At 53.3% G+C, this 22,713-nt stretch overlaps 2 protein-coding genes across 11 annotated transcripts; one reads left to right on the forward strand and one right to left on the reverse strand.

Moving 5' to 3' along the window:
- Positions 1-194: 194 nt before the first annotated feature.
- ZNF821 (zinc finger protein 821) lies at positions 195-12,858 on the forward strand. 9 transcript variants are annotated; one of them, XM_062007855.1, is made up of 8 exons: positions 195-340; positions 501-706; positions 1,932-2,021; positions 8,747-8,872; positions 9,390-9,532; positions 10,078-10,182; positions 11,075-11,241; positions 11,966-12,858. In XM_062007855.1, the coding sequence occupies exons 3-8, from the start codon at positions 1,982-1,984 to the stop codon at positions 12,618-12,620; spliced, it is 1,236 nt and encodes a 411-aa protein (XP_061863839.1). In that variant the 5' UTR covers positions 195-340; positions 501-706; positions 1,932-1,981; the 3' UTR covers positions 12,621-12,858. The 9 variants fall into 9 exon arrangements, with proteins under 9 accessions (XP_061863839.1, XP_061863838.1, XP_061863835.1 ...); XM_062007847.1 differs by lacking the exons at positions 195-340; positions 501-706 and adding an exon at positions 3,886-4,298 and having other exon boundaries at positions 1,934-2,021; positions 5,528-8,872; XM_062007852.1 differs by lacking the exons at positions 195-340; positions 501-706 and adding an exon at positions 3,886-4,298 and having other exon boundaries at positions 1,934-2,021; positions 5,806-8,872.
- Positions 12,859-15,661: 2,803 nt separating this feature from the next.
- Positions 15,662-22,472, reverse strand: ATXN1L (ataxin 1 like). Of its 2 annotated transcripts, XM_062007846.1 has the most exons (3): positions 22,429-22,472; positions 20,446-22,148; positions 15,662-16,229 (listed from the first exon to the last, which is right to left on the reverse strand). In XM_062007846.1, exons 2-3 carry the CDS (start codon positions 22,036-22,038, stop codon positions 16,122-16,124), a joined length of 1,701 nt encoding a protein of 566 aa, XP_061863830.1. In that variant the 5' UTR covers positions 22,039-22,148; positions 22,429-22,472; the 3' UTR covers positions 15,662-16,121. The 2 variants fall into 2 exon arrangements, with proteins under 2 accessions (XP_061863830.1, XP_061863829.1); XM_062007845.1 differs by having other exon boundaries at positions 16,142-22,148.
- Between the last annotated feature and the right edge of the window lie 241 nt (positions 22,473-22,713).

Consider the following 22,713-nt stretch of genomic DNA (forward strand, 5'->3'; position numbering starts at 1 on the left):
GCCGCCCGCAGGGGCCGTCCGCAGGGCCCGCCGCGCCGGTGCCCTGCCAACGAAACAGCGGCAGCACCAACAACCGCCGAGGGCGGCCGAACTACGTGACCTCGCGGAGGGATCCTCGTCTCGCACACGAGTGGGCCGCCCCTCGGCGCCGCCAGTTCCCGCCCCTCGGCGCGTAGGTTCCGCCCGCCACCGGAGCCCCGCCTCGGTGCGGGACGGGCGCCGCTGGGCCGCAGGCGCCGCGCAGGGCCGCGGCCGGGCGCTCTCCGGCTCTGTGCGGCTCGGGTGGCCGCGACGCGTCTGAGAGGGACTCGGGCTGAGCCTGGTGCCGCGGTGCCCCCGGGTAAGCTGTGCCGGCGCGGGCGCCCGGTGGGGCCCGCGGAGGGAAGCGGTGCCGAGGCGGCGGCTGTGCGGCGCGGGTCGTGTCTCAGTGGATGCGTGAGCTCGTAACACACGCGGTGGCCGCTCAATTAATAGTGAACTGGTGGTTTTTGACCTTGCAGGGTAAGCGAGATTCTGGCGAGCTCCAGTGGCGCAGGGGCGGCCGCTTCCCGACCCGGGCGTGGGGAGAGGCAGCTGTCAGCCCAGGGGCCGGGGCCCGGCGCCGCTTCCCGGGCTGCTCGCCGGGACGCCGAGCCCCGCAGCTGGCACGAATGAGCTCCTGCGGGCGGGCAGGCGCGGCGGCCTGGGACGGACCCATGACGAACAGGTGAGATGCTCCGGATAAAGAAGGCGCGGCCGCGGGCTCTGCAGCCGCACGGGCCGGGCCGGGGGCTCCCCGGGGCCGTGCCCGCGCCGCGCGCTCCGGCGCCGCCGCCATCTTGCCCGTCTGTCTGTCCGGTGGCCCTTTGTCTGTCTGCGGCTCCCCGGCACCTGCGGCGGCACCGGGTGAGGCAGGCGGGGCCGGGGCCGGCCGCCCGCGAGGCGCGGGACGGATCTCGCCGTCCGTCCGAGGGGCCGCAGCGGCCGTGCCGCTGCCTGCGGGGCGCCGGGCCGCTCTGTCCGGCCGGGCGCTGGGACGGGTCTCTCGGCGGCTAGGCCCCGGGCTGGATTCCTCCATCAGTCCCTCAGCCGGGGAGCGGGGCCGCTTGTCTGCGCGCCCGACCGCTCTCGGGCCGGACCCTTCCTCCTGCCGCCTCCCGGGTGCTGGTGCTGCCGGCCGTGTCCGTCTGTCTGGGGAAACGGGTTCGGCGGCTCCTTTTGTCTGTCTGTCAGAGGAGACTGTGGGGATGGATTCGTTTCTCAGTCTTAGCGGGATGGTGTGTACCCGCCTGTGCACCCCTCCCCAGGTGGGTCCCTCCTCATGCAGGGGCAGGTGCGTGTGCTCCCGGCCCTGCCTGCCCGGGGCCGGCCTGGCAGCCCCAGCACTGCCCTCTCTGTGAGCCTGTCTGCGAGGTCGGTCCCTCTGAGCAGTGTCTGTCAGGGCCTGGGGTGTCTCAGGGCTGGCTATAACATCCTGCCAGTGCCTGCTGTTGTCTCTGGAGCTGTGGTTGTAGGGTGGCCACTGCCTAATGCGCCTGGGACGTTATCCTGTGCCTGACAACAGTCTTCTGGGCATGGTGGGGCCCTGTGTCCCCTCTGTCTCTGTCTGAATGGGCAGCCAGAGACAGGGCAGCGTCTGCAGGCGCTTGTCTTATCAGCCATGGGGATGGACAGGAGGGAGAAGGTGCTTGGACTGAGACTGCAGTCACTCCTGAAGTGGGGCACTCTTAGCTTTTTGTGTGCTGGGGACATGATTGCTTACAACTCTGCTTGAGAACTGTGTGGGATTTGTTCCACAAGTGGCTTGTGAAATGCTTGTGGATTGTTTTGGATGCTGGCACTGAATGTGGCTGTGGTGATGCAGAACAAGCCCTGTAAGCAGAAGCCACCAGCATTTGACCAGAGGCTCAGAAGGTTGCAGCAGTGTGTGTGACAAGCTATTCTCTTCTTAGGTGAGCCCTCCGCTGAGGGAACCAACACTGTGCTCCCAGGCCAGGGAAACATGTCCCGTCGGAAACAGACCACTCCTAACAAAGTTCACTGTGAGTATGATGTTACACAGCACCGTAGGAATCTTGTCCTGGCTGGGTTGTTGTGGAGCGAGATGGGGAGGAGGGAAATGATGAAAAGATACAGTTTGTGGGGGGAATGGTTGTTACTCAAATTTTGTCTTGGGAACTGTAGGAAGAGAAGCTGAGCTCTGTATGTGAGGGGAGCTGTCTGTGTCCTGGCATGGCAGGACAGGGATAGGCTTCAACAAACAACTAATGCTGCGAAGGTAGGTGTGTATGTGCAGGACCTGTAGCTGTGCTTTGCCTTCACACTGTCACAAGTGCAAGCTAGGGTGCTAAGAAATGTGACTTCAGGGCTCTGGCCTATCTTGGATAGCAAAGGAAGTACTAGACAAGGTGCTTTGAGTGTGTGGCTGAAAGCCACAAAGTCCTGTGTTCTGATCTTTGCCCTACCGCAGGCTCAACTGACAGTCCTTGGGCACATTACTTCAGCTCACTGTACCTCCTTTTCCTGCCAGATAATGCAATTAAAGCCATTGGCTCTTTCCTGGCAGGGAATGGGCAGTAGTTAGGTAACTTACTGCCCAGATAAATGCTGTCTGTCAGATCATTCTTGAGCTGAGCTGTTAGGACAGATCTTTGTTTCTCCAGCACTGTCAAAACCCTGGTACTTGTCAGACAGGGCAAGGTGTGAAGATGCTGCACATCAGCATTTCTTGTGGGCAGGCTGTATCCTGTAGGTGTTAGTGGAGCTGTGAGACACGCGTGGACGTTTGTCTGCAAAGGGGAAACTGCACATACAGGGCTTTTATTCAACTTGCTGGAGCAGAGGGAAGTTGGGGAGATTGAAGCTATGCTCTCAATCATGTCCAGCCTTGTGGCTGAAGACATGTTTGGAATTTGGCCTGGAGTGAGGAAGATGTTTCCAGTCCTGTAGCTGTGTGAAAGCCAGGCTGATGAGGTGGCCTTGCAGAGCTGTAGTAGCTCTCAGGGGGCTGGGATGGGGAGCTGAATGCTGCAGCCCTAACACTGCCTCACTGTGCTGATGCCGCTGGCTCGTATGTCTCTGTTTCTCTGTGCTGCCTTTCTGTTTGGATATGGCAACAGCAATGTCTGCATGCTGATCTCTGTAACAGGGGGAAATAGGCTATGGTATGGCCTCACACTTGGCACACTCGAGGAGTGTACTGGAGAGAATCACCTCTGTCTGGGACCTGAAAGCCCCGTGGGCTGCTAGGGCCAGGCATGGGGGAGCTGGCAGAGCTTTCCTTGGTGGCCAGTTTAAGAGCTGTGAGGTATGGCTTTGGGCATCTGCACTAACTTGTGCTCTCCAATTCCTGTTTCTGGGTGCTGAATTCAAGAGTGGGCAGAGTAGAGCTTTGATTTGCCTGGTGGTTGGTACCCCAGTGACTTTGGAACTCTCTTCCTTAGAGAAATATGCTGTGTCCCGTGTTTTATCCTGTGATGCCAGGAACACATCTTGTGTCCACACACTTTTGCTTCTGGGAGGGCTCAGATGACGCTGCTGCTGTTCAGATCAGATTTGCATAAGGTGTGCACTTACACTGTCTCCCCTGGTACAGAGCCATGGCCTCTCATAGATGGGGGCCAAGGGGTCCAACAGCTCTAACAGTGCAGGTAGAGTTTCAGTGGTGTTTAGTGGGGCTGTTTTCTGCACTCTGCTGCATAAACGTTATGTTCTTCAGAAGCTTGCACTGTTACCCGTGAAATCACACATGGAGTTCAGTTGTGCACTATTTTCACAGAGAACAATTGCTTTTTTAATCTACAAGACAAGTGATTGTACCTCCAGTTTTGGTCTCGGAGGAAGCTGTCTGGCAAACATGCTACCAGTAGGCATGAGGTTGAGGTTCTGGCATCTCGTGTGCCATAGGGAGGAATTCTGGGACCTGCTCACCTCCTTTACCTGCTGTACACTGCCACAGAGCAACTGTTCAACAGGAACCATCAGGAGCAGCAAGTAGGACCACCAGAAAATAGGACTGCAGGATACAAGAAACATGTCAATGGTGTTGTCTCCACCTTGGGATGGAAAATCTTGTCTGTCTTACGATGACCACCACCACCAAATCCTTGGAACTTCTCTGCCTGCCTTGCCTGCTGTGTATCTGGAGTGCCCAGCAGTGCCATGCGGTGCACTGACCAGGATAATCGGAGAGAGCACCATCTCCAAGAACTGGGTGAGCCAGCAGAATGAGGAGTCAGGCTGAGACATATCATACACATTATGAGACTTCTTCACAGGGACTGAACTGTTTGGGAGGAGAGGAATGAAAGGGACAGCAGGTATGCAGCCTTTTGCACAGTTATCTGCAGCGGGGACCTGATTCATCAGGCGAGGGGGATGGGGAAGTGCTTTTTCGTTTTTCATAGATGCCACTGTGAATATCTAACTGGACAAATCTATGGGAGGATGGTGCCTACTTCTTCCTTGCATGGCCACTCTGTGTTATTCCTTGTATTCGTTAGGGCAAGTGACAGCTGCAGATCTCCTCTCCTTGGCTTGCTCAGCGCCGCCTCTGTCGGGTTGACTTCCCAGGCTTGGCATGGCCCTCATTTAGCCTTGCTCTGAAAACACCATGGTTTACTGTCCTCTTGTAGCACAGAATCTGTTTGGCATGCAGAGTGACTGGCAGGGAAGTTGCGTGGTTACAAGTCAAAACAGTTTTAAAGGGATGTTGATGTGTAAGGAAAATCAAAACGACAACAGAAACAATGATAAAAATTGCTATGATGACAAAAGCCTCCTTGTACGTGATGGGCAGTCCCTCCACAGGTTCAGTGGTACTCGTGGCCCCGTTGGCAAGGCTGCAGCACGTAATTGGCTCTTTGCAATTTAATTTTGTTTTGCTACATGGTGCATGAAAAACACCTGACAAAGTGTCAAAACCGGACTGGAATGTACTTGCTGCACTGCCTGTTCCACACCACTTTGGAAAATACAGTGCAGTTACATTGCTGCTGTGGTAATACATTGGCTGGCCCCATGTAGCCTCTATTTTCTCCCAGGGTCTAAAGTATAAAAGCACAAAATATCTCTAAGCAGTTCCCGTGGTCTTGCACTGAAGCCCATCCACAGCTGCGCCATCACTTTGTCACTTACGGGCTGCTCACTGCTCTCCTGCTTTGCCAAAACCTTGCTGCAGGTGTTAATGTGCACTTTTATTTCCTCTCCCTGCTGTCCCATGAGCTGCTTTTCTTCCTTTTGCTTGTATGCTTCGCAAGTGGTGCTTACTGTATAACCGTTGACAACAGTTTTTGTTAGTCACTTCCTCTATTTGTCACGGCCCCAGTATCCCATTAATCCTCTCTCCCTCTGAGAGACACACACGTTTTGCTCTTCAGTGTTTCTTGTCTATAATATTTCCATCTTGAAGAGAAAGTATCTTGGGAGCAATAGTACACATCATTCAGAACTGAGCAGAAATGTTACTTGCATCAAAATCCGTGGTTCTTAAAGGGCTCTGTGGGCTGACATTTGTTAACTCTTTCAATTGTGTTGTTTTTCATTGCAGTAACCACTACAGCAGTGTGGACAACCCAGAATAGCCCATGGGGCAGGTGGAGTAGATCCACTGTGGTGGAAAGACTTGCAAAATTCAGGTCCATGAAAGGAGCACAGAGAAGACCTACATGAACAGGGACTTTAAATTGATGTACAAGGAGGGAATAAAGTGGCTCATCTCTGAGAGACCTTTCTGTTTAGGAAGGAAGACAGGGGAATTAGTTGCTTTGGATCTTTGTTTTGTGGATTTTGGGGCAGGGGTTGTTTGTTTGTGTGTTTATTTTCCAGAACACCTGAGAGTTGTCCTGCATTCATACAGTTCAAGAAGGGAAGGGCTCAGGACAAAAGTCATTTCAAGCTGTTACACCAGCAGACCCTAGCAGTGTAAGTGCCCTGTGGCACAGTACCATGGGGCTGCCCCAGCTCGCCCAGCACCCCACTCATTACAGCATTGTGGAGAGGAGAACCGGAATGCAAGGCAGAGCGTTTGTGTGAGCTCTCCCTTCCTACATCTCTGCTTGTAAAACCAACACGGTGACTTGTTTTGGTGTTGTGGTCAGCCTGCGGCCCTTTTTGTATTTAATAAAGAAACTTCTGGAGAAGAGTCTATGACTTCACTATTGAGCATAACATCCCTTGCTGACAGCAGTGGTCCTAAAGCTGTTGTCTGTCTTACTGCCTTTCAAATGAATGGAAGTGTATTCAGAGGGGTGGAGGTGGGGGCGTCAGTGTCTGTGTAAACATGTGTGTGCAGCAACAAAAACAGTCTAATCCTGTACTTGTCACATTCAAACTCTAGGGGTTCAAAGGCAGGACACTTCCCTAAGTTCTTTTGGAGACAGTTCAATACATAGAAAATTTGTGTAAGCTAAAGACAGCATTGCAAAAAGTTGGTCTTTCCCAGTCCCATGCTGCCTTTTGAGATCCAGGCTCGTGGAGGATACACAGTGTCATCTGCTACCAGCAGCCATTGGGGGAACAGTTTGCATTTCTGGCTGTAATCTGGCAGCTCTCTGCACTGAGTCAGTGCTGTGTGGTTATGGGTGTGTTGTACAGAAAGACCACTGGCAGACATGGTCATCTCTTAGTTGTGATTGATGCCAATGTTACTGGCAGAAGTTCCTTCCTCAGTTACCTCTTAGAAAGGTCACAGCCTTTTAAACTCCTGCAGACTGACTGTGTAGTCTGTGTATCTGAGCAGGAACCTGCCTGCCCTTGGACTCCAGGCTACTGCTCAGTGGAAGCAGAGGAAGCATCTGCAAGAGGAAAGGGAGAAGAAAACAAACATGGAACTGCTTCCACTAGCAGTTGCAGTGGTGTTTGGGAATCCTGGTTTGTAATTCTGTCACGAGCAGCAGGTTTTTCACCATAGTTTTATGCCTGTCCTGTATTCTGCAGGTTTCTTCATCTCATTATACTTTGTCCTGCAATGCTTTTTTGGTCTCTGGACCATTAGCCAGTGGTTTGTGGGTCTCAGCTTCTTGAAGAGGCACTGTAATGCTGTAGTGTGCTGTTCATACACCTCAGTCCCACCAATGTGAGGTTGGGGTCCAGACATAAAAGCAGCACCCCAGGTTATGAAAACCATTCAGTGCTGGGGTGGCTTCCAGCAGGGGTACATGTGTCACAGCAGGCACAATGATACCTGCTGCTTTCAGTGAGAAACGGGGTGCTCCTCAGCACCTCTCTTCAGCCTGCATGGATTGTCCTCAAGGCTTCTCTACAGAAACCATTCTCACGTGTCTGAAACAGAATGCCTTCAAATGCTTTTGGAAACCTCCATGGGGATGTTGGGGATTAAAAGTCTTCCCACAGTCTCCGTGAAACTTCTGAAGGCCTTTGAAGTCTTCCATAAGTTGCTGCTTTTGAGGCAGCGCCGGGCACGGCGGGGTAAGGCCTGCAGGGCAGTGAGTACAGACATGGGCACAGCGGGCCCAGACAGCTCCGCGTGTGGGAGCGTACCCGTCCTTGTCACAGGACTGTGCTCTCTCAGCGGGTCAGGAATTCAGTTCTCTGCTTATTCTGATGCCAGCTGTGGCCCTATACCAAAAGGTACCATTTTTTTCTGAAAGCTACATCTTGGATTGGTTTCTGTGCACAGTGCAGGCATCTGCCTCAGCAGTTTCACAGTCACACCGTCAGTGGTTCGTGAGAACTGACAAGTCAGTTACAAGGTCTGCTGCTGGGAACTTCAGCAGCTTGTCCCAGGCACTCCCAGTTCATCCACTGAGAGCAAAATCATGACTACATGTAGAACAAAGCCATTTGTTTGGTTTAATATGCAAAGTAATTGTTTACTATTGTTGTTATTCTTCGGACCCAAAAGTTCTCCTTTGCAGAAATTGCTGTAAGGAGTTTTCTTCCAGAGTAGCACAAATAATTGCCTTCTTTCAGTGTGTTTGCCGCCTCCTATTGAGTTGAGGTACTAGTGATCAGTGTATTTCAACAAAACAGACTGTAAGCTATCATAAACAAGCATCTCAGCTTTCTGGATTCACCCCCTTAGTTTTCTGGTTTGGGCATACGAGGTGTCTCTGAGATTTATTTTAGCCAGAGCCGCTGCTGGGCAAGGCAAGGCAATGAAGCAAGTTATCCATCATGTAAGCAGAACACCATCTCTGAGCACACACATCTGCTTGAAGGGCATCTTGTCCTCATCCCTCCTGGGATGAGCTGGTGACAGACCACGCCAGGAACAACCCCTTGGCTTTAGTGTCACTGTGCAGAGCAGATGAGGTGCCAGGCACTCGGTACTATTCTTGTGTAAGTTGCCTGTTACAGCGAGGAATGGAACTTCATGATGTAGAAGAGCCATATAGCACTGTGCCTGAGCTGGGATGCTGCCATAATCCACCAGTAGCTTTTCCCTGCCCAGAGCTGTGCTATGGCTTGATTGGCAGAGAAAGCCGCCTGGCTACATATGGCAGATATATGGGATCTCACTGGGGTGTTTTTTGTAGCTGGAGTGGCTTACAAAGAGTCTGCAGAGAGCAGCCTGATGCTGGACATTTCCACTAGTCAGACTGTTCTATGCACAGGGACTGGACTCATACTACAGGTCCAAGATCTACATAACAGAGATGTTATGTAAATGCTTTCTGAGAGGCAACTGCAGAGGTTCTGCACAGTGCAGGGGAGCAACCCCATACCTGGTGGGTGGGTGGCAAAAGCTTAGTGGTGTAAGCAATGGAATGGCACCAGCCTGACTCTTTGTTCTTGTGGCTGCCAGGGGAACAAGTCTTTGCAGGGCTGGAGGAGCAAGCCCGCCAAGCCATGATGAAAAACAACTTTCCTGGAGCTCTTGGGGACCAAAGGCCAACCCTTCATCCGCTGCAAGACCCCGATTCCAGCAGCAGTGAGTTCTGTCCCCTCCAATAATGGCAAGGTAGTGGACTGGGGAGGCTCCAACAAGGGTTGAGGCACAATGCTGAACAGCCTAGGGGGGCCTCTGAGGACTACCTTACCCATCTCCTCCTCTGGGTTAGTCCTTGGCTCCTGTGCAGGACTCTGTCAGCAAAGAGCATGAGCAGGGCTGTTCCCTAAGGAAAGGCAAGCCCACAGCAAAGGACCACCACACACAGACTGGGCAATGACCTCACCACCAGGATGCAGTCCCAAATTACTAGAGCAGGGTGGTAACAGCTGCAGGTCCACCTGACAACCCAGGGGTTGTAAAGCAAGGCTGGATAACAGGCCAGGTCCAGGGACTTCACAGGGCACTTCAGTCCCTCAAGTGTCCCAGCCTGGGTTTCAATGGAGCTCCTGGTTAGAGAGGGTGGGTAGAGGCCCCGCGTGATGTTGGTCAAGACAACTAAGGCCTGTGAGTGTCCACAGGCTCCTGAGGCTCTGAATAACTGTTCTGTGTGTTCCAGGTGGCAGTGATGACGAGGAAACCACACAGGATGAAGTTTCTTCTCATACATCTGAGGAGGATGGCTCAGTGTTGAAAGTGAAGAAAGAATTGGAGAATGCAGAGCAGCCTGTGTCTGGAACCCCACTGATGAGAGAAAATGAGGCACGTGTGTACTGACTCTTCACTCACCTTAACCTCCCAGGGAGAGAGAAGAGTACTGTTTGGACACCTCCTCTCTCTGTTATGGTTTCTTATCTTTTTCTCCCTCCCACCTTCTCCAAACTATGTCTCCTGGCAGGAGGAAAGGGTGTGAGCTCTTGGGCTGCAGGAGCAGGAGACAGCTGGCACAAACTGCCCTTCTCCTGGCTGGCCAGGATGGTTGTGCAGAGTGTGCCTCCTTCCTTCAGTTCTGGTGCTTTCTCTGACTGACTTCCCCTTCCCTTTGCCCCAAAGCAGGCCTTGCCTACCAGAGCCACTGTGCTGGCGAGAGCCTGGGCATGAGCGGAGGCCATGGGGGCTGTTCTCTGCCTGTTCTCCGTGAGACAGCAGGAGCTTTGCTAAGGGGCTACATAAAGGCAGTTTCAGACAGCAAGGACACAAAGCAGCTGGTCTGCTGAAGGCCTGTCTGCGAGGTGGATGGAGTGTGTGGAGTGGCTGTGTGTGGGGATCTGTGTTTCTTACACCTGAATGACTTTTCCTCCTTGCAGGTGCCTGAGAGTTTGAGTGCTGACCCTCTGCTGGGACTGTCACAGTGTCCCCTCTGCCAGCTGGAGTGTGGGAGCAGAGAGCAGCTCATTGCTCACATATACCAGGTAGAGGCTGGTTCCAGACTCTGCACTATATCTGGCCTGAAGCCCCAAATCCAGAAACAGCGCAAAGCACAGTATGGCTTTGTTCTGGTCTTCAGAGTCACAGAACTGAGCATCTAAGCTAGGACGTGATTGAAGTTTACAGCAGTAAACTGTGTCCAGAGGGTGTCCTGGTGAATCAGCAAGGCACTAGTCTGCAGCTCTGCAAAACACAACTGTGTCCCACGGCAGTCTCCACAAACAGTTGCAGGCTGAGACCAGGCAGTTCCTTCAGATTAAACATGGAAGCAATTTGTACATCATTCAGTGAGAGAAGAAACCTTCCTCCTAATTACTTAGTTTATTTTCTACCTTTATCATGGTTCCTACCCATGAAAACAGTTGTTCTTCCTCCAAAGTGATTCCAGTATTGCAGGAAATCTGTGCTGCAGTCTCATAGGTTTTGCTATCAGTGCTCTCTTCACAGCACGTCAAAGTCTGTAAAGGAATGAATCAGAAGTGAATTAGCCACTTACCTGCACCAGCTGACTGTCTCCATCTAACTGCTTCCTCACCAGCATCCTGCCTACTGTCAGTCTGGTCATGCCTTGTCCAGCAACAGCAGCTCCTCAGACACATTTCTGAAAGGAAGGGTCAAGTCTTAGGATCCAAGTATTTTAGCCTTAATTGTTTCTCTTGCACTGGAGTGGAGCTGTAGACAAGTTTCCTCCTTGCTGTTTGACCTGTAGCACCCCAATGTCTTGAACTTGGTCCAGGAGCTGTCAGACACTTTAGTGGTAAAGTATTCCCATTCCAAGAGGCTGAACTGAATGTTTTGCTGTATCTGCTGAGCGTGCCTCAGACTGGCCAGGGTCCTGGCTGGTTTGTAACTAACGTCCCTGGGGTTGTTTTGCAGCACACTGCAGCTGTGGTGAGTGCGAAGAGCTACATGTGTCCTGTATGTGGCAGAGCCCTCAGCTCGCCAGGATCCCTTGGACGACATCTCCTGATACATTCAGAGGACCAGCTGTCAAACTGTGCGGTGTGTGGAGCACGCTTCACCAGCCACGCCACATTCAACAGGTCAGGGTCGCCCTGGCTGGTGAGTGGGATAGGGTACCTGTGTTAAAGATTAGGTGGGTTGCCTTAAATGACACCAAAGTCATGGGTCTGGGCCCACTAAGGCCTGTAGGAGAGTCGTGAACACCCCCAGTGAGTGAGATTCCCTTGATCCTTTCCTGCCTGTCACTCTGCATCAGCTGCTAAGACCTCCATGGGTTGTGCTGCTAATAGGGTGTTCCTTAGCTCTAGGAAGAACTAGGACTGTACAGAAAGCACTGGAGTCTCCAGTCACTGGAGAACCATCAACTGCTTCCCTTGCCCAGCAAGCCATCAGAGCTGGTGTGTGCTGCCCAGATGCATTCATCATTTCCAGAGCAGGGCTGCAGGCGGGAACCAAAACGTTCCTTGTTTGTGTCTTACCTGGTAGAAGATTATCCACCAACTGGTTGTGCAGGGCTGAAAGGAGAAATCCAGAGACAATAGGGAGGAGCAGTTTTCAGGCTAATCCTGCTTTTGTGCTCTTCCAACCCAGATGCTGCTTGGGGCCAAATTGCTTCCTATCCCTGGATGCCATGTTGCTTCATTTTAGATATTCAGACATGTCTGTGGGCAGGAACGGCTTAGCAAAGGCTTCTGTCATGGGCCATAGTAGAGGCACTGTTCATTGCAGCCCCCTGGGCAGCCTGAGGTGGGGACTTTTCTGCTGGCACCACGTCTCTGACTCTCTGCTCTTTCTGCTTTCCAGTGAGAAGCTGCCAGAGGTGCTCAGTGCAGATCGCCTGCCGGCACCGCAAAGTGAGGGCCCCTCCGCTGTTGAGGGAAAAGACATTGCCTTCCACCCCCCTGTGTACCCTGCAGGCATCCTGCTCGTGTGCAACAACTGCGCCACGTACCGCAGGCTGCTGGAGGCGCAGGCGCCGGGCGGGCGCAAGTGGGCCCTGCGCCGGCAGAACGAGCCCCTGGCCGCGCGGCTGCAGCGCCTGGAGCGCGAGCGCACAGCCAAGAAGAGCCGCCGGGACAACGAGACGCCCGAGGAGCGGGAGGTGAGGCGCATGCGGGACCGGGAGGCGAAGCGGCTGCAGCGCATGCAGGAGACAGACGAGCAGCGTGCGCGGCGGCTGCAGAGGGACCGCGAGGCCATGCGCCTGAAACGCGCCAATGAGACGCCGGAGAAGCGACAGGCCCGGCTCATCCGGGAGCGCGAGGCCAAGAGGCTGAAGCGGCGCCTGGAGAAAATGGACATGATGCTCCGGGCGCAGTTTGGCCAGGACCCATCTGCCATGGCCGCTTTGGCAGCCGAAATGAACTTTTTCCAGCTGCCGGTGAACAATGTGGAGCTGGAGAGCCAGCTGCTCGGCAAAATGACTTTTGAGGAGCAGAGCAACAGCGCGCTGCATTAAGCCACTGCCAAGGGCTGCAACCACCTGCGCTGCACCTCCACGCTCAGGAGGCTGCTGCAGGCTCCTGGCTTACTCTCCCTGCCAGAGGGTTCTGGGTTTCTCCTGAACATCAGATAACAGAGCTGAGAGATGTCTGCCAAAGCAGTCCTGGTGGGAGCAGATTCTGGGGATTCAGTCTGCTCTAGGGGCCAAGTCACAGCCTATGAACAAAGGGAAAATAAATTAATGTTTGTGTTTAGTCCCCTTCTTTACCCTGTGAGCTTTATCCTGTTCTTGGACTCTTGCCCCATAGATGGGTTTGGGCTGCTGCAGTTCTGCTGGAGGTGAAAGCCTACCTCACTATGGAAAGGGATCTTGTTTACTGCAGCATGAATTCTGGAGCTGAGAATTTTCATAGTCCACAACACCTCCAGGGGTAAATCTCTCAGAGTTTATGCCCATACAATGGAAGCAAAGGGGGATGTCATCTCCCTGGAAATGGCAGTGCACACCCGTTCTCTTAACACTGTCATTGTGTGCTTATTTGCAGTAGCATCCCTGGAAAAAGTAAGGAGGAAACTGAGCTCCTGTTCTAAGATTGCCCATATAAACAGTAACAGAAAGGCTGACTGAGGTAAGCAAACAACAAACAAGTTCAAGTTCGCTGGTTTATTCAAGAGCTAATTTTCACTTAAACAGAATTTCAAATTTGCAAGTGAAAGAGATGATCAAATGGGGAACAATAAGGGCAGGTCAGTTCTCCAGTACTGCACAATTTGCTTACCTCTTTATTCAACACTGCTGAGGCCACACCTGGGAGAACTGTGTCTGGCCCTGGGCTCTCCAGTGCAGAAGAGGCATAGACACACTGGAAGCCATCCAGAAAAGGGCTGCTAAGATAGTGAAGGAACTGGAGCATCCCTCCTGTGAGGAAAGGCTGAGAGAGCTGGGACTTCAGCCTGGAGAAGAGAAGGATTGAGGGAGGAGAGGAGGATCTCACCAATGTGTAGAAATTCCTGAGGGGAGAGTGTAAAGAAAACAGACCCAGGCTGTTTTCAGTGGCACCCAGTGATGAGACAAGAGGCAGTGGGCACAAACAGAAGCGCAAGAGGTTCCCTCTGAACATCAGGAAACAGTTTTCCACTGTAAGGATGATGGAGTGCTGGCAGAGGTTAGCCAGGGAAGTTGTTGAGTCTCCTACCTTTGGGATACTCAGAAGACATGGTCCTGGGCAGCTGGCTGTGGATGTCCCTGCATGAGCAAGGGGGCTTGGACCAGATGGCCTCTGGAGGTCCCTTCCCACCTCAACTGTTCTGCCACCTCACAGTAAGCTGAGCTTGGTCAACCATTTTAAGAGCCAAATGCAACGCTGCTCATCTGGAACCATAGATCACATTCAAGGTGCTCATTCTCATAGTAAGTTCTTCTGTGACCAACAGAACAGTGACTTTCAGTGGTCACTGCAGATAATGCAGGGGGGTTGGTTGTGGTGGGCCATCAGTAAACAGAACCACATGGGTAGAAAAGAAAGTTGCTTTTGCTCCACACCCAGCTGCAAAAACAATGAGAGGAACATGGAGAAAGTGAGCTGGGGAGGAGCCATGGAAAGCTGCAATAACTGAGCCTGGGTAAACCTGCCAGAGGGTAGGAAATTTAAGCCTTCTTTAATTTATTCAAGAGGTAGCCAAGGTGAAATGTGACTGTAGCCTGTACCTACATGAAAAGGTTCCCACTGCTAATATAAATTGTTATAAGACTATGAAACAATGGAAGATGAATCCAGGCATGTTTCAAGTGGAAAAGGCAAAACATTAGCACAGAGAGGGGGTAGGGCAAAGAGGGTGTACACTGTTGCTTGGTTCTTTAAGACTGAGTATCTAACAGTGCATGCTGTAGCTTTGTGGTTCCCAAATGTCAGCCCACCAAACACTGGTGTGCCGTACGTCTGTGTCTGTAGCCTGAAGACCCCCTCCTGCCAGTTGACGTCCACAGTGGTTACAGGCTGGTCTGCACGTGCTGGGAGCTATGGTCCTCTCTCCGATGGCTGCTCCTCTCTGCATTAGGTTAGAAGTGGTCACCACAACCCTCCTACTTGGGATCAGCAAAGTTAAAACAAGAAGCAAAACCTTTTGCCCAGACTACTTATAAACCTGTTTTTACCCCTCTCTTTTTCAGTTAGAAAAGCTTTTGGTTTCAGTCCCTTGAAGCCCGAGGGAATAACAATAACAATGTTGCCTTCAAAGTGCAAAACTTTCCATTTATTCATGGTAATGAGCTAACCTTACACAGTCTTGTGACACTTGCTACAAAAGGAATTTAATCTCAGTGCTACAGTTCGCCCTCCACATGCCACTAACATCTCATTTCCTCACCTTACAGAAGCTGTTTTAATGTATCATTCATCCCCTAGAACGGACATGCAGGAGCCATCTTTGCCCCTCTCACTTTTGGAAAGGGCACCAGACCTGGAAAGGATCTGTTCCGTTCCACGTTCCCTTCTTTGTATCCTCCGTTGCTCTCTGAACTGATTTATCACTTCTTACCTCTGTCCATTTTTATACTCAAACCAACAGAGTTTGCTTCTGGTAGTATTTGCTGCTGCTCTACCCTGTGTGTTTTGCTTGGCCAGCAGAGACGTGGCTTTGCTCTGCAGTCTGCAGTGGAAGCTCTCCCTGACGGGTCAGTGCCACCTGGCTCTTATTTCAAGGTGTTCAAGACAGACCACGTCAAACCAAAAGTATTTGAATACAGAATGATGACTTGTGATCCATCTGTCAGACAGCCTTTACCTTGCCCTTGTCACCAGTCTCCAGATCACTCAGTGTAAGACCAGAGAGGCCACATCCTAAGGATCAGTGATGCTGCAGATGAGCAAAAAGTCTCAAACAAACACCAAAGGAAAAGCTATTGGTTTATATATAGATATATATAGTGTTTACAGAGTCAACAAGTTAAATGCAATATTCATAAGAGCATTAACAATAAAAATACAATCTGTGTGTAGCCAAGTACAGACTTAAAATGGTAAAACAGGGAAAAGGATCTCACCAAAAGTACAAATATACAGTACAAATTGATTTATTTTAAACAGTTACAAAAAAAGCACAACAAAATAGAGATTATCCGTAGAATTATTAATGCTTTGTTAAAGATCAGGTGGGAGGAGAGGGGCAGGAACAAGGTCGGAGGGGAGCACCTGACTAGTTCTAAGGCTTTAGATACAATGCAGTCGGTTACATGTTAATACAGCCATTACATAACTGGGATTATAGTTGAGGGACCAGCACTTATCTACAAAGACCTCCTTGCCTCAGGGCAGCCCGGCCGATGCCCCCGATGCCCAGTGCCCCCCAGCACCCGCCTCGCTGCGTCACCTGGGCACAGCCTCCCTGGCACCGCCGTGCCGGGAGCGCGGGAAACGGCTCGGGTGCAGTGGCAGGGCGGGAGACAGCAGCCTAGAAGGATAGGGGCAAGTCCTGTCCTCCATAGACAGATGTGAACACCGTGGAAGGGCCTTGACCATCAGCATTTTAAGCCATACATGGAACACACCCTGGGCCAAACTCTGTACAGAATGTGCATTCGTAGCCATCTTAGCAGCTTCTGCAAAGTTTCAGGCCCTAGGACAGCCTGAAAGACAAAGAGCAGTTGTGAGTGACGCTAGGGAAAGGCACATGTACTGCTGTGGGCAGGAACTAGCATTTGGGATACTCAAGCTGCTGTAGTTTCTTCTACAATATTTTCTGAGCGACAGATTGTTAGTTCTCTATGGGGGAAAGTGGCTTCAAGTGTAAGGTGGGGACAGGGGAGACGGGGACACTTAACGTGAAAAGTGCATTATACTTGCGCAGCTGCTGGGAAGGGGAGACAGAGTGGCCTCTGCAACTCTCCTCTTCTCCAGACAGAGCTTCCTCTGCATAGTCGGGTAGTGACGAGCACTCGTTTCGTGGAGCGAGTCTCACGTTCCTGGAGCGACAGTGTATGCACAGCTGAGAGCCAGCCTGGCCTCTGCGGGCAGCTGACCCAAGGAATGTTTCACGAGATGGGACAGATGGCTACAGACACTCATTATTGCATCCAACAGACTCTTGCCACAGAGTGTGAGCTGGGTAAGACCGAGGCCCAGGAGGCTGCCGCCGCTTCCTCCTCTGAGTAGGACAGCCCACAGCCCTCCCTCCTGTCACAATAGCAGCAGGAAAACAGTGTATTTCTCCAAGAAGCCTGTCACATCTCTGCCAGCAGAAAAGCCCAGATAACCATCTCATTCCACAATGTCTTCCTGGCTTTATCTCCTCCTTTCCCTGTAAACCTAAGAAATGAAAGCCTCTTCCGTGGGCTCACTCGCAGCCTCTGCCTACAGCAGATCCTCTCACACACTCCGTATCTCAGGAGAGCCTCGATGCTCAGCACAGCCACCACCACGGGTGCTGAGCAACACAGCTCAACCCAGTAAGAACAGATTCCAGTGATTAAGAGTCCTGCTAGGAAAGGATAGAGGGCTGCCTCTGGGGCAAGCAGCCAGATGCCCAGATTCTTCATCTCAATGCCCCGCCATGAGATGTGCCCCAAAACGCTGCTTCCACAAAAGAGCTGAAACGTACAGAAGAGTGAGACTGAGAGAATCTGGATAGAAGCACCAAGGTCAAATTCCCCCTGGCCTGTTCCACAGAGCTCAGAGCCACACTCAACAAATGTGCAGCTCTCCAAAGTCCAGGCCAGCAGCCAGAGAGCAGAGTGAGCACCTTCACAGCCTTTCAGCTGCCTACAGCACAGAGCTGGTTCAGCCACACGGCATCCTGCCTCACACAAGCAGTGCCTGCCCTTTCAGGCCACTGTCCAGAGTGGCTGAGATCTGGGACTATTACAGTAACACACATGAGATAAGGCAGCCTTTCCAAACCCACTCTGTAAAAGACAGACTTCTGCGTTCAGAGCTGCACAGGAAGGGCTCTGCACCCTTCAGCTGCTCAGACGTTCCTTCTATGTGTGCAACCAGCCTGTCATTCACATGCCATACGCATGCAAGATCCCTTTCTTAGCTGCCTGCCACAGCTCTGAATTCCTCTGCATGCATCATGCAAAGAACAGGCAAGAGAACCTAGGCTCCTCTGCCCTCTGCCTTCAGCCACAGACACTGGATATCCTGAGCATTAAGTACTAACCAACAATAATCAAGGTCTTGGCGTAGGAGAGTCTGATGAACAGCAACTGTGAAACACAAGGTTATGGGCTCAGGCATCTGGGCCCAGACAGCACATTTCACTGAAAATGGTGCCACGGAAGCAGCATCTGTTCCCACAGCTGCTGCGGCCAAGGAGGCAGAACCTCCACAGGACAACATCGCCATGACTTCACACATTGCAAACGCAGCTGATGCCATCAGAAGCAGTGTGTTGTTCAGGGAAAGCTACACATGACACAGGCAGCATCCTCGTGCTAGAGAATCCCCTGTGAGGCACAAACACTGAAGGTGTGGTAGCACATATCTTACCTAAGGCCTGACAAGAAACTGTCCTGGTGCAAAGGCAACAGAAATAGCTAGCAAGGTGCTAGAACGGACTGACGGCCTGGATGGAAGGGACACTCTGGAGACTCTCTCATTTGCCTGACACCCAGGCAGAGCACTCCTCCATCACACAGCCAACCAAAGCCAACAAATTACAGGGCACATTCCTGGAGAGCGTGCAGAACTGCCCTGAGGCACCACTACTGCAAGCTGACCAAAGCACAGCGCGCTAAGGAGAGGTGTCAACACGAGCCACGCAGGGAGAAGGCAGTGCCCCACAGAATGGCCTGACAGAAACCTCAGGGAGATGAGAGAAAGGAGAGGGAAAGCAGTATGTGAACATCAGGAGCAGAACCGGGACTCTGGCAGGGACCTGCATGCTGCAGAGAAACCCTCCCAAAGGCCTGGTCTTGGCAGAGCGACGGGCACCTTAACGCAGGGAGTACTTCATGTTAACTCAGTGGAGACCCTTATCCTCAACGTAACAGCGACTGTGTTTTATTCTAGCTAAGCAGTTAGAGCTGGTGTCATAACACACCATCAGAGAGGGCAAATTAGTGTAACTGCGGGAGTCTTCACTTGAGTGGAGTGTCATTACCATAACGAGGTATTCATATATATTTGTATCAAATCTCACCATGAAAACGAACACTCTTGATTTTACCGCGTTGTTCTACAGAGCAACTCCAAAGCGATGCTTCGGAAAAACTAACACAAAACCACCCCAAATGCCCTGTGGTGCCCTGGTATTTGTAGAGTCCCTATGTTAATCATAGAAATGTACTTTGCACCTTGCCTGCACATGCACAGTCATCTCTTGTCTACAGCTTTCTCAGGAAACTGCCTGCAGGGAAGAGTTAGCCATCTGGGAAGTTTTCTCCTGATTTAATTACAAAATAGTCTTGGTCTTCTCACAGAAAAAAAAAAAAAGAACAAGCAGCAAGCTGTGTTTCCATCCTTGCCTAGAGAATGCTGAGCATATTCCACTCCAGCTTTAAACAGCCCAACCCCCAAACCCAACGCCATTCATCCATAGGCCGAGCCTCTGCAAAAGCTGTAAGCCCAAGAGATATTTTTGTTTTTAGTTATTAATGTGGGAAGAAAGACTGGATTTGGTGGCAATTAATTAAATGTATTTTATGGCAGGAAACTACCATCTCCCGTCCCAAGTTGTGTCCCATCCCAAGTGCTCAAGTTCCCTGTTCGCCTACACCCAAACCCATCCTTTTGGTCCTTCCTCTTGAATTTCTGTCATTCACTCAAATCTGTACATTCTTTGCAAGAAGAAAGAGCGGTTGGATTCAGTGGAAGAGACATTAAACAGAACCACCAGAGCATCTCCCTCCTGCCCTCAAGAGCTCCATTGGTGAACGGTCCTTTTAAAGTGCATGTGTGAAGAAAAGGAATACTGGGAGTAGAGCCCCCTCAACTCCAGTGGAGACCCATCTCTCCCTGTCATGAGAAAGGAGGAATAAAATCTTCAGCAATTTTATCTGCTACCTTAAGCCATGTCTGCCCTCCTCATCTTCTCACCTATCCTGAATGCTTGGACCCTGCCCTGCAGGGAATCCACCATTCAGAGAGACATGAGAAAGCCCCAGCCTCTGGAATGCTCTGATCACAAGCTCACGAGCACATCCCTGTTCTCTACTCCAGCCAGCCTGTTGCTGCTCCCTGAGGCACTGGAGCCCCCTTGATTCCCCAAGAGGAACTGGTCAGCCACTGAACTGGAGTAGATCCAGTCCTGCAGGGCAGAAAGCAGCCTTGCTGGTGAACCTGTCACAAAGTCTGTGCAACTTCTCCACAGGATGGTGAGGCTCACCTACAGGGGATGCCCGAGCTCATGCCCCAAAAGGGTCACTTCCCTGCATTAGAACGCCCTTCAATGGACAGCTTGACCTCCTGGGGAATGAAAGAGGGACGGAGCAGGGAGGGCCGAGGCTCCTCTGCCTGCGTGCTGTATCTTTGGAAGCCTGGGGCTGTCCAGCTGTACTGATTGCCAGTCTCAGGCTGAGAGGGTTCTGCATGAGAGCTCTGGGCTGCACTCTCCCTATCTGTGTGGCTCTTCCTTTCAGCAGCTCTCTCAGACAGCTCTCTGGACCCCTGAGCTCTTCTTTCAGGTCTCTCCCTGGCAGCTATCAACTGGTCTGTGAGAGGGTGGTTAGCCTGAGAAGCGGAGTTGCCATTCACGCTCTGTAAACTGATTGATATGCAGACATCACCCACTTGCAGCCTGTGACAGGGCAAAGCAAAGAGCTGAGCAGTCCGCCCCGGGCTACAGGAGGACCAGCCCTGGCCATACACAAAGAAGGGATGCTCTGGGGGCACATCAATGCTCACTTTACTTTGTTGCTCCCCAACCACAAAATGTAGCGTGACAAGCCCAGGCCACTGGCTTTCCTGAATATCCACCACGGTGCTGGAGTCAATCTTCAGGCCCCCGCTCACCTCCGCGCTGCGAACAAAGTCCTGGGTCTGCAGGTCCTCCACCCGCTTCAGCTCCCCTGTAGCCAGCTGGATGATGGCTCCTTTCATGAAGTGAGAGGGCAGGTGTGAGGAGCTGCGTGGCTGCAGCTGGGCCGGGTCCTTTTCCAGCACACTTCCTTGAGCCTGTGCATCCGGGCTCTGCCTCACCAGGGTTTCTGAAGTGGAAGACCTGATGGGCTCATCTCCAGCAGGGACCAGGACTGGCTTGCCATTGGCTATCACCACTCCTTTGGTTAATTGTCTCTGTCTAACGGGCTCTTCAGGGGACGTTATGTATGGACTCCTGGACTGGCTTTTCTCAGCAGCAGCCCTTTCCCCTGTGTTACTCAGCGCATCCTTTGACTCCTTCTGATGATCAGGGATATTATGGCAAAGGTTTAAAGGACTTGGGTTATCTTTCCTCTGGGCTGCCAGAATATGATAATCCTGAGATGCCAACACCCCCACCACCCTCTGAACCTCCAGATCAGTGTCTGGGGTGCTTCTGTGAGCTGGCACAGAGATCTCTGTTCCCAGTGTCTGGTAACCTGAAAGGAACTGTCCATCAACCGCACATCCCACTGCAGCACCTGGCACAGGGTCTTCAGCTTTATGGCTGGCAGAGTCCACAGCCTCACTGGTCCTCCTTGCCACATTATGCTCCAGATGTCTCTGTCCACCATTGGCAGCAGCTACCTCTGAGCTCAGCTGACTGTCTTGCTGAGGAGACTCTGGGCTTGCACCTGCTGTAGGGGTCTCATAGGCTGAGTACCCTGGTGGGAGGCGGGACATCTGATAATAAACAGGAATTCTGCCTGGAGCAATATCCAAGGGCTGTGTCCCGGCATGGTGCTGCGTCTGGCCAGGAGGGACCGCAGAAGCAGATTTGTTGAAAGTGTGGGTAGGAGAGGTAGTCTGAGGGGAAGGAGCGGCTTCTTCCGTGAAGAGAGAGGCATATGGCACAAAGTGGGGGACATGAGAGGTGCTGAGGTTGGTGGAAGGAGATAGGAGGGGACTAGGCAGGAAGCCAGGAGGGACAGCGTAGGGCACTGTGTAATGCGAGCCGATGAGCTGCAGGGACGCCGGAGGGATCTGCGCATAGTGGATGGGGGGGTAGGGCACCCCCGGGTGCTGGATTATTGGTGAGGTCACATTGAAGGCAGGGGGCAGGGGGCTCACATTCACCACGGGGTGCAGACCCGTAGGAGAGAAGGTGGCGGGTGGTACCGCCACTTTGTAGAGCATCCCGTACTGGTCCACCGTCAGCCCCGCCACCGCTTCGGCGGCCTCGCCGGGGCCGTAGCGCAGCGCCGCGGGACCCAGCCCTGCCGTCCGGGCCCACTCGGGGCCCTCGCCCGAGGCCTGCGCGCCCCCCGCCTGCGCCGCCTCGGCGCCGGTGCTGGCAGCGGGCAGTTCGCGCTTCTTTGGCGGGAGGCACTCCTGGCTCCGCTCGTGGCCCGCTCTCATGGTGCCCCGCGGTGTCCCGGCAGCCCCGGCCGCGACGCTCGTTCATGGGGGCACCCGCAGTGGCTGCCCCGCGCCGGCTCCCGGATCCCCGCCGCCGGCCGCCGCCTCACCTGCGCCGGGAACAGAGGCAGCCGTGAGTCCCGGCCCCGACGCCGAGAGCCCCGGGGGCGGAAGGAGTTTCCCCTCCCCCCGCCCCAGGCCGCCGGGGCAAGGGGAAAGCCCCGGCCCCGCGAACGAGCGAGGCGACGATCCCTCGCCCTACTCCGGGCCTCCGGCCCCGGGGACAGCGGCCGCCCCGATCCCGGCCGCCGGCTTCATTCCCCCAGCCCCGGCAACCCGGCCGCGCCCCGTCCCCGCGGGCCCGCCCGGCGCCCCCCGCCCGCGGCTCACCCGCCATCGCACGGCTCCTCCTCCGCAGCCCCCGCCGGCCCCGGCGCCGCCCGCGGCCGCCCCCGCCCCGGCCCCTCCCCGCGGCGCACGGCGATGACGCAGCATCCCGCGCGGCGGAAGGGCCGCGCCAGCCGCGCGGTCGCTGCGCCTCGGAGTGACGTCACGCAGGACGGTTGCCGTGGCAACAGCCGCGCGCAGCGCCCGCCCCGCGGGGCCGTCCCCAGAGCGCGGGGCGCCGCGAGCGGCCGCCGGGCCCTGCCGGCCGGGGAAGGCGCCGCCGCCGCA

This window comes from Colius striatus, chromosome 14 (assembly GCF_028858725.1).
Source record: "Colius striatus isolate bColStr4 chromosome 14, bColStr4.1.hap1, whole genome shotgun sequence".
NCBI lineage: Eukaryota > Metazoa > Chordata > Aves > Coliiformes > Coliidae > Colius > Colius striatus.

What these genes read in the sequence shown, in the direction of transcription:
- ZNF821 (XM_062007854.1), top strand. Translation starts at nt 8,704, where the DNA reads ATGGAATGGCACCAGCCTGACTCTTTGTTCTTGTGGCTGCCAGGGGAA. An exon ending in AGACCCCGATTCCAGCAGCA is followed by an intron (nt 8,873 to 9,389) that starts GTGAGTTCTGTC and finishes TGTGTGTTCCAG; the next exon opens with GTGGCAGTGATGACGAGGAA. An exon ending in AGCCACGCCACATTCAACAG is followed by an intron (nt 11,242 to 11,965) that starts GTCAGGGTCGCC and finishes TCTGCTTTCCAG; the next exon opens with TGAGAAGCTGCCAGAGGTGC.
- ATXN1L (XM_062007845.1), bottom strand. Translation starts at nt 22,038, where the DNA reads ATGAGAGCGGGCCACGAGCGGAGCCAGGAGTGCCTCCCGCCAAAGAAG.